Here is an 11,419-nt window from a genome sequence, read left to right on the forward strand (position 1 = left end):
TACATAAAATTCCAATAAAACAATTTTATTAAATAAAAATCTTTTATTTAATAAGTAAATTAAAAGAATAAGACACAAATAAATATTAATTATGTGAGTATAATTAATTTTTATTACCTAAATATTGTAATATTATCCGTAAAAATAATTATTTAAAAATATATGTAAGTGCAATTATACTTTAAAATGTTTTTGACAATTCATAAAAATATTTATTTATAGAAAGACAATTTATGTATATTACTTGTACACTAGTTTGTCGCTAGTTGGAAATCAATAAGGTCCTAGTGAGTTTTTCTAGTCTGAATTATCTAATAATTTCAATTAATAATAATTCTTTATAATCTAATAATAATTTAAATTAAAAAATTATAAAGTTATTAAATTATTTAAATTATTAAAATAATAAATAATAATGTCAATTAATAATAATTCTTTATAATACAAAATTAGTAATAATAATTCTTTAACTAGAATTTGATTGGAAACCGATTAGTTTTTGTAGACTAGAGATTCTAGTCAGAATCTAGCGAGGTTCTAGACAGATTTTTCTAGAGTAGATTTTCTAGGATGGTTCTAATCAGAATCCAACATTTGGTAGGGACAAGTAGGGAAATTTCTACATGGGTAGCTTCAAGTCATTTAAGAAAAAAAAAAAAAAAAAAAAAGTCGGGACTATGAATACCGCTCCAAGACGTTACCGCCAAACAATAATAATTGAAAAACAAATTTAAAGCCATGAAAAAATGAGGGTTAATAATGGTTAAAAATTTGGATTGATTTCGGACTAATACGAAATTTGTCCGAAACAGCGCGGTTTATGGTCAGGTTTTTGAATAATGAAAAAGCCAATTTCGAAATACTTTCAATGCAAAAACATTTAAACAATTTTTTACGAACGTTCCAAAACTCAATTACATATTATTATATGTATTTAAAATTTTTGAATAATATTATTCAAAACTTTAAATTTTTAAAAATGGTAACAAATTAATAATTTTTTATATTTGAATATTATTATACATTTACAACAATTATAGAATTTCAAAGATTTGGTAAGAATTCAATTTTCTTTCAAAAATAAGTTTCGCAGAAAGAATTCAATTATTTTCAAAAATTTTGATATTCAATTATTTAGATGAATTCAGTTATTTTTAATACAATTTAAATTGAATTCTTCAAAAGAATTCAATTAATTTCAAAAATACAATTTTTCGAAAAAAAATTATTTCCAATAAATTTTAATAAAAATTTAATTTAATTATTTTCAGTACAATTTTAATCAAATTCCTTGAAGGAACTTAAAAATTTAAAAAAATTGAATTTAGATTTTGACAAATTTTATTATTATTTTCTATTTTAGACATATTAGTTTCATAAATTAATTTAATTATTTTAAATAAAATTATAATAAAATTTCAATAAAATTTCTCAAAAGAATTTAATTATTTAAAAAATGTCGAAAAAATTAATTTCAATACATTATTAATTGAATTTCTTGCAAGAATTTAATTTATTTTTAAAGTTTTAATGAAAATCTTCGAAACAATTCAATTATTTTCAAACAATTTAATAAAATTCGTCACAAGTATTGAATTATTTTCATAAAGTTATCAAATTCTTCGGAGGGATTTATAATTATTTTTATTAGAATTTTAATACAACTTCTAAATAGAATTTAATTTTTTTTTTAAATTCCAATAAAATTCCTGGAAAGGTTTTTGAATTATTTTCACAAATTTCGATAAAATTCTTCAAAAGAATTCGCAATTAACTTTAGAACAATTTTAATTACATTCGTTGCATTTCTTGAAGGAATTTGATTAATTTCAAACGTTTTTTGTATAAAATTATTTTAAACAATAATTCAATTCTTTTAATTAATTTTAATAAAATTTTCTGCAAGAATTAAATTGTATCAGATTCGAAATTATAAATGTTAAAATATAAGAATAACATTCTTTTAAGAAAAGTGTCAACTTTAAAATTTTTAATGTCTGCTTATTAACTCAAAAATTTGATAAAATAAAATAATTTCTAAATTTTTCTGGGTAACGTAATTTTCAATATTTTTAAAAATATTGAAATTGAAAAAAATATTTCACTCATTTGAACATTTAAAACTTTATTTATCTTTCATTTATTAATATTTGCATTTGAAACCTAGTATTTTGTTACTTTTAACAACAAAAAGAAATTAAAAAATAAGATTTGTAAAAATTTCTAAAAAAGTCTAAATTTAAAGGTTCTTTTAATTTGCTTTCTTAAATTTATGATAATAAGTTTAAAATTTCTGAAAACTGAAAAATGACGTAGTTATAAAAAATTTTATTAGTTTCGTAACCCGAAATTAGAGAGATATTGGAAATTACAGGAAAATAAATTACTGACAAATAGGAAAGAATGTATGTATTAAATTTTCATATTTTATGAAACGTAGTATTTACAGATTCTCACAGTTTATAGGAATAAACACATCTCTGAGGGTTAACAAAAAAAAAAAAACATTTTTTGTTTGTCACATTGCTAAAACTTTTTAAACAAACTTTTTAATAAGCGATTAGTTCGTTAGTATTAATGTATCGACATCAAAAAATATTGTTTCAAAGCTCAAAGCTTAGTTATCTGTGTAATCGTAATTTATGTCTATAAATTTGAACTCGACAATCAACTTAAATTGAATAATTATTATTAAAGTTTAAATTACTATTCAGTACATTCTTGGGAACAAAAGTTTTAACTTCTTTTGATTTTGTACATTCTGAAGACATTCTTCTGTATATTCTTCATCGTAGAAGAAAGACGCTTAACAAATTATACATAAAAAATATTTCCGTTAATTCGGTATAAAAATTACATTTTAGGAACAAACTGCTGAAAATCTCCGCAAATCTATAATAGAGAGATACTGAAAAATAAGTCCGATGTCAGCTCGAGAAATTCGAATTTTGTGACATTTTTGAACCAAACTAAACATTAAGGTAGTGCACTCGTTGATGAACTCTTTTCTTTTCTCTGCAACTTCGACAACTTCGACTACATTATAAAGTAATTCCATGGTAAGTGATCATAGAAATTTGGACACCTTCTTTATATAATCTCTAGAAAATCGCACAAAACTATTAAAGATTGTGTATAATCGAAAACAAAAATAAATAAGAATAAAAAGGAAAAAGTATGAAACTGTTTACATCTTGCAATCAGCAGGGTTGACACAAATATTTAATTTTATTTTTTCCAGATTTCCAGACCTTTTCCTGACTGATTTTGACTTTTTCCTTGACCCTAAAGAATATTCTGATTCACTCTAAAAAATATTAGATACTCAAAAAAATGTTCTATTACATTTATTTGCAAATTTTTTAATTGTAAAATTATTCAAAAACATCAATAACTTATTTTTTAAATAAATATTTAATCATTATTTTTTCCGTAGGAATTAAAATTCTTCAAAACATTCAAATTCAAACCTTTTTGAAATTCAACAATTTATAAGAATATATTATTACAAAACACGAAGAAGGTGATCACTCGACTTTAAAAAAATGTATTAAAATTCAATTATTTAAATTAAAAAGTAAATAATTTATTGAATAATTGAATGTTTGTTAAAATTGAATTTTCATAAAGAATTTTATCAACAAATTTTTAAATAATTGAATCCTTTTGACAAATTTTAATAAAATTTTTAAAAATAATTATACATTTTTCGAAGAATTAATATATATAATTGAATTTCGGAGAAGAATTTTATTACTTTTGAAAATAATTTAATTCTTTCAAACCAATTTTATTCAAGTTTATAAAAAATAATTGAATTCTTGCGAAGAATTTTATTATTTTTATAAATAATTGAATTCTTGCAACGACTTTTATTATTTATAAAAATAATTGAATTCTTGAAAAAAATTTTGTTAAATTTTTTTTAAATAATTGAATTCCTGCGTGAAAGTTTTATTACTTATGAGAATAATTGATTATTTCGAAGAAATTTATTTCAAATTTTGTAAATAATTGAATTCCTGTGATATTTTGTCAAGAACTTTATTGAAATTTTTAAAAATAATTGAATTTCGAAGGAGAATTTCATTATTTATACACTGAGAAAAAAATTTAATTGTTTCAAATAATCGATTAATTGACTATTATCAATTAAATATTTACTTGAATCAAATAATATTTATTGGAGTCAATTAAATGATATTTGAACCAACAATTACAGTATTTGAAGCAAATACCACATTTAATTGACTTGAATAAATATTATTTGATTCAAGTAAATATTTAATTAATAATAGTCAATTAATTGGTTATTTGAATCAAATAAATCTTTTTTCAGTGTAAAGATGATTGAAATTTTGATAATTTTTAAAAATATTTTTGAACATAATTCAAATTCTGTGAAGAATTTTTATAACTTTTAAAAATAATTAAATTTCTGGAATCATTTGTAAAATTTCCAAAATTCAATTTTTTTTAAAGTACTTTTAATTAAATTTTCCTATCAATTTAGTATTTATGAAAATTGTAAAAATTATTCATTAAATAATTTATAAGTCATAATTTTATGATAGGCCTTGAAATATTAAGTTATTTGAAAATAAATTATTGTAAGTTATAGAAAAAATTGAAGCTTTTGTATTAAAATTCGTGGTGATTTCATAGTTTACAAGACAAAGAAATTAGTCTTTAAAATAATATAATTTTTGGAGCGTAGCAGGGTTGGAAAGAACTAATTGAGAGTTTAATTACACATATTTCACGAAATCACAGTTTTATTCCGTTACATTATATGAAAAGTACAATTTTATTTATGATTTGAACACAAGAGACAATCTTACTGAGAGTTAAGAAAGAAAACAATACAATGGAGTACTTTTTATTTTAATATCATATGCAGCTGTAGTATTTAATATGATATTATAGTGATTCACTTAATAATGGAAGAACATATTCTAATTTCAATAAACTTAAGTTTGCTTTTATAAAATACAAAAAATAATTAGGCAAGTGATATTTAAAGTGCCTAAATTTACATTTATACCGGCATTATTTCAGAATACTTTGTTTTTAAGCATCAAGCTTAGTTGACAATGTAATATATGTTGTAGTAATATACATTTGTATATTCGAAGGCAATTATTTATTTACTATCAAATTATTGTTTAATAATTCTAAATGTTGAATTACTTTTGTCAATTTAACAATAAATATATTTTTTATGAACAAGCTGCTGAAAATCTTCGCAAATCTACAATTGACAGATATTTGAAAATTTGATTGACTTCAGCTTTGGAAATTCGAATTTTGTGACATTTTTTAACCAAACTGGACATGAAACTAAAACATTCGTTTATAAATTTGTTTCTAGTTTCTGCTAGTTCGACATTTGCTTTTATAAACTCAGCATACGCTGGAAATTTTTCTTCGGAAGATTCGATTGCTTTTAGAAAGTTCCTGTTGCTTGCGTACTCTGCAAGTTTATCAGCTGATTTGGTTAAAGCATCATAGAAAGTGATATTTAAATCATTGCTTACTTTCGTTTTTCGCATTCTGACCCTCTCCTTCACACATTTCTTTCTCCACATATCAAGTTTGTTGCTTCGGCAAAATTTTAACAAACAAGAATGACGATTTCTGATTATTAACACTAAGCGAGCTACTATCAACTGCAAAACTGTTTTACCCTTATCAGAGTCTGACGAAGTATCCTGTAGATTAACACTAAGAAGATCGGCATAGGTTTTAGAATAATGGATCACAAGTAATTTGGATTTGTAGCTTTTATCATTAGGACTCAATTTAACATCGCAACATGATTTCGAGTCATCGTATTCCATCAAAAGATTCAGTAGTTCCGGCGTACGCTCAAGTAGATAGTGGTCGTTTAATAGTCTTTCTGAAAAGTGTTCGATTTTTTTATCGGATAGATAATTAAATATGCATCTGAGGATTTCGGGACGAAATGCAGAATTATCGGCTTCATTCTTCGGTGTTTGCCCACTTGAACCTTGATTTGGATTATTTTCTTCGACGTTATTAGATGAAACCTTTATTTGAGCTGCGGTTGTTATTAACATGTTTAACCCCGTGTCACTAGTTTCATTGATTGAATACCGAATTAACAACTCTGTGACTTTTGTCAATTTCTTGAATGTTAAAATAGAAGTAGGTCTGCGAAGAAAAATTGATGAAAATATGTCCAAAATCATTACTAATGGTGATCTTTTGCCATTACAGATTATAGTGGGGTCAGCACCGTTTTCTAGGAGATATTTTACAACAGATGGCTTTCCTGCAATTGCTGCAAAATGCAATGGGGTGAGACCATAATCAGTTTGTAAATTAATATCACCTCCTGCTTTCAAGAGAAGCTTTACTAATCCCGGGTGCTCGAGTGTTGCGGCAACGTGAAGAGGAGTTATTACCTTAAATAAGCTATCGACGGGGTAACCAGCTTTTAGAAGATTTTCTAATATTTCTTCATTGCCAGTTTCAGCAGCGATGTAAACTGCCAATTTTTTAGCGAATAGATCGGATTCATATTCGTTTGTTGGTTCGTTTACAATTGCCTTAACAGCTTCCGATTGGCCCGCTCGCACCGAAAAATGAAGCTGCTTCTCTTTACAATGCGCTTTTGCATAGATTGTCGACAACAATTTTACTAAATACTCCCACATGTCATAACGTTTCAAATTAATTACCTCATAAAATATGTCATCTACTGTTTCTGTCTTCACACCAATGTCCACTAAATACTTAAAAATATTCAAGTGATAATTCTTTATACTTGTTTCAAACAAGTTGAGTCTATCCTTATTGATAGTTTCACTGCTTTTTAAACCGTTTTTCATGAGATATTCTAGAATATCCAAACGTCCGGACGATACGGCAAGTTTAAGAGAAGAATCATTATCAGCTGGAACATCGACTTTGTTACATCCATTCACCATGAGCAACTTTACCATTTCAAAATTTCCTTTCCCAACTGCGTGACGAAGAGAAGTCATATTTGTCAAATCGTCATCACTTAAAACAGCACCGTGTTTAAAAAGAACTTCAGCTACCTGAACGTTCCCATTCGTCAATGCAGCGTAAAGAGGTGTTTTACCCTGACTATCTTTTTCCTCAAGAATCGCGCCATTATCTATAAGTTTTTTTGCAAATTCAGAACGATTGTACAAAGCTGCGTAGTGAAGTGGTCGTTCATTCTTAAGATTTCTTGCGTTCACGTTACTCTCTTCTAAAAGAAGTTTGAAAACCTGAGGTTGGTTCCCCATTATCGTCAGATGCAGAGGTGTGTTCCCTGTTTCGTCTCGCTTGGCGGTGAACAATTTTGCTATCTCCGTATGCCCTCTTACAGTCGCTACATGCAGCAATGTCCTGCCACGAATTATTTCCCTCGACGAATGTTTCATGAGTAGAGACTGAACAAGATTTAAGTCTCCATTGTGAACTGCGAGAAACAGTTCATTGTAGTCAGTAGTGTCGATGTAATCATTATCAAGATCCATGGTGACAAATAGGAGAAACTGAATCGAATGTAGTCTACTGTTTCTCTAACGGTGGTTTACAATCTCAATTATAGGAAGTATTATTCTCCACTTACAAATTCTACAACAAAAATTTAAAAAAATGTGTCAGGGCTTCAATGATTTAAATCAACTTGATATAAATCATGATTTTAATGTTGATTTAAATCTTGACATTTAAATTAAACTGCGAAATGCATTAGGAACCGAAAAGGCTGTAAAATTAGTATTTCTGTTTAAAGTTTTGAATTCAAAAAAGTAAAAAAGAATATGTTACAGAGATAATAATATCAGAATATACTAATTATTAGTTTTTGTTTATTTCACAGAAGTTATTGAAAGATGATAAATCAGTATCTTACATTTGAGCAAAGAAGCATTAAATATCAGTATTCTCTTAGAGTTTCCTAAAGTTTTTAAATTTTATTATAACAAGAATATATTATGTAGCTCTTATTCAGAGTGGCCACAAGTTAGGGAAAAACTATGCAAATCAGAGAATTTTTTTAGTCAGAAAAAAATCAGGGAATATTAATTCAGGGTTCCTACAGAATCTGGAAATCATGGAAATCATGGAAATGGTATCGAATTTTAAATTCGGATTTCTGTAGGAATCCTGTAATCGAAAGAAACCACAAATATTAAAAAACTTTGATAAATGTCAATTTGGTTTTTGTATTTATAATATTTAATAAATGATCATTCATTTAAATATAAATTTAACATTTAAATAAATACGGGCATCACAGTACCTTTTATCCTCAAAAAAGGGAAAAGGATCATTTTTTCCCTCAAAAAAAGGACAAAAAATATATACCAATCAACAAATTAAAATGTGTTAAAATTTATATTAACAATGTATTAATACACAAATTTCTTACAGTTTTGGATTCTTTGGTAATAAACTGTGATGCCTGTAAAATAAATACATAAATATAGCCTTTTGCCATCTGCAAACAATCAAACGAAATATTTCGCCATCTTGTATCATTTGTCATTTGACAGATTAACATTTTAAAGTTTAACGGAGCAAGAAGAAACTAAATTTCCATAAATTAAAGTGAGTATTTATGAGATTTGATACCAATTTAACTTTTTCAACAGCTGGTACATGTAAAGGTGAGTGTATTTTAACGTAAACTTGAAAAATACAAATCGGTACACACAAATTACATATGCTCCTATTTGTGAACGAGAAGTAAAATCTATTTATAAAAATACAATTTTTACATTATATAAAAGTAGATATTATTTTAAATAACCTTAATACTCGAATTTTTCAAAAATATTGTTAACTTTCAAATAAACAGACTTTTAATGTATTAAATCATTGGACAAAATTGTCAGTGTCAAAGTGAGTGTTGTTTCTTTGTCAATAGAGCCTTAACATTGAGGTTATTGAGTTCTAACTTTTGTAATTTATTTTAAAAAATCTCAAAACATCATTTTTTATAACCCCGTAGTTAATAATTTAACAATTTAAAATTAATAATATTAAATTATTGCAATAAATTAATAAATTGACTAAAATATTGGAAGTGCACTAATTGGTACACGTCTTTCCACAACTTGGGACAATTAGAATGTAAGCGTTTACAAATTGGTACTTTAACATTTTTTCATAAAAACGCAATATTTTACTATATTTTGACAATAAAAATTTATTTAAAGTTGTATTTGTTTAAAAATTGATATATCTTCTTTACATAAGAAAAAGATTTTTGTAAAAAGAAAATAAAAGGCATTTTTTAACTATTAAATGTAGAGGAAATTTAAGTAGTCTACAAATAGGGACATTTACCTTATAAAAATTAAACAAATTAAAGCAAAAAAAAAGAGAAATGATATCAAAAGCGTCAATTACAGCTTTTACAGCAACGGAAACAACGTGTATTTTGAGGTTATGTTGTGCACCGTAACTATATATAAAGCACATGCGACTTTTTTTGTGTAATTTGTTATTGTTTGTAATATATTGTCTTTACTTATTATCGATATATGTATATTTTTAAAAAATTGAAAAACACTTAATAAATACATAATTAAATTAATTTCGTTTAAAAATACTAACCATGATTAATGCAATATCAACATATCGCTTTTATAAACTCGACGATTTTACATGACGAAACATTAAACTTTAAAATATTTGGATTTTAGAAAACAAGATTTTCTAACTTGTATATTTATTTTATTTTATAATACGTATAACAATTTATAGAACTTGAATTGTAATTGTTGTAAATCAAGAGCATCAAGAGACAATTGACATTTATAACCATAAATCAAAAATGATAAATGTATTAACAGCAGTAGAATGGAAACTTCAGCTGCAAAGTTATAAGAACTATTAAGTACAATTCACAACTTCCAAATTGCAATCATAGATTAGGCCGACCCACAATAGTACAAATATTTGCAAATGTGTGTCAGAATGTATATTGTGCTAATAACAATTCAAACTAAAAACTCGATGAAAATGATATTCCAGAAGCAAAATTAATGTTTGAACAGGTAGAGAAAAATACTGTCTGTCAATTAAAAATATGGTTATAAAGCTGAAGTCAGTGTTTAAAGGGTAAAAAAGTCTATATTGTTTACATGTAAATAAGGTTATGTTATGAACATAACCTTACCCAAAGGTCTCATTTTCGATATACTTGACAATAGTTTTGCAATTACTTCGAATATTTTCATTCCTTATATTTCAATTTCTAAATGTTAAACGGTTTTGGGAAAGAAATAAAGTAATAATTTCCAGTCAAATAAGACTTGCAACGAGCATCACTTTTGCAATTCCCAAAACAATATTTTTTTTGTGCATCAATTTTTTTCCTTTGTGGATTATTTTTCTCAGGGATACTGCTCATATTTAATACACGCTAATTTTTTTTCTACATTCATTAGTAATATTTTTTAATTACTTTTCACTATTGGCACTGTGCATTTTGTACAAAAAGTGCTCGAAACTTTGTCGGAAGTTCTATATATATTCCGCGCTTGCGCAGTACAGATTCCTTAAATGAAAAGGTCTATTGTTTTGGATAGAAAATCTACCAAAATGAATAATTGTACTTGATTGGATTTGAATAGAAATAGGATATGCCCACTAAATTTTCATCTCCTTTTAAAAAATTGTCACGCGACTAATATAAATAAAAATAAAAAAAATTTCAATTTCACCCAAAATTTTTTTATTTTCACCAGAAAAATATTCACTTACAATATCCAAAGAATTTTCACTTCCAAAACATTCTTAATTTTACTTTTGCAAACAAATTTTCAATTTCACGAAAAATATTTTGACTTTTAATTTCAGAAAATACATTTTCATTTTGAATCAAAAACTTTTTACTTTCAATTATCAATTTCACCAAAAATATTTTCACTTTTACTCAAAAAATTTCCACTATGAAATTCACCCAAAATATTTTCACTTTGACTCATTGTTCTATTAAAAAATGTCAGATAGTCTACTATCATACGTATATGAGTATTGACTCATACTGAAGAGAAGTTCGTGAAAAATAGAAAAGAACAATTTTAGACAAACATGTATTTTATTAAACGTTGCATCAATTTGATATCTTATCGCAGTGTATAAGAATAAATTAAGGCCTCACAGAGGTTAAAAAAGAAAAAACTTATTTTTTTATTCAATGTTAAATAACTAAAATTTTTTAAATAACATTTTTAATAAACGTTTAATTAATATTAATAATTACTTTTAATACATTTATCGAAACAAACCCTTAAATCACAATTTCTTTATAGAGGAAGACAGACGCATAAAAAATATACAAAACAAAATATTTGCGCTAATTCAGTATTAAAGTTAGTAGTTAGATCTTAGGAACAAGCTGCTGAAAACCTTCGTAAGTCTACAA

General features: G+C 25.4%; 1 protein-coding gene across 1 annotated transcript in view; it reads right to left on the minus strand.

Annotated features, from left to right (window-relative positions):
• Positions 1–9,803, minus strand: part of LOC122505118 (ankyrin-2-like) — a 31,776-nt gene extending 21,973 nt beyond the window's left edge. The window contains exons 1-3 of the mRNA XM_043616578.1: positions 9,604–9,803; positions 5,228–7,614; positions 2,910–3,036 (exon numbers count right to left, since the gene is read on the minus strand). Of these exons, the coding sequence (XP_043472513.1) occupies positions 2,910–3,036; positions 5,228–7,514 (2,414 nt within the window). The 5' untranslated portion in view covers positions 7,515–7,614; positions 9,604–9,803. The remainder of the gene's footprint in view (positions 1–2,909; positions 3,037–5,227; positions 7,615–9,603) is intronic.
• Between the last annotated feature and the right edge of the window lie 1,616 nt (positions 9,804–11,419).

Source organism: Leptopilina heterotoma, unplaced genomic scaffold, assembly GCF_015476425.1.
Source record: "Leptopilina heterotoma isolate Lh14 unplaced genomic scaffold, ASM1547642v1 Lhet_343, whole genome shotgun sequence".
NCBI classification, from domain to species: Eukaryota; Metazoa; Arthropoda; class Insecta; order Hymenoptera; family Figitidae; genus Leptopilina; species Leptopilina heterotoma.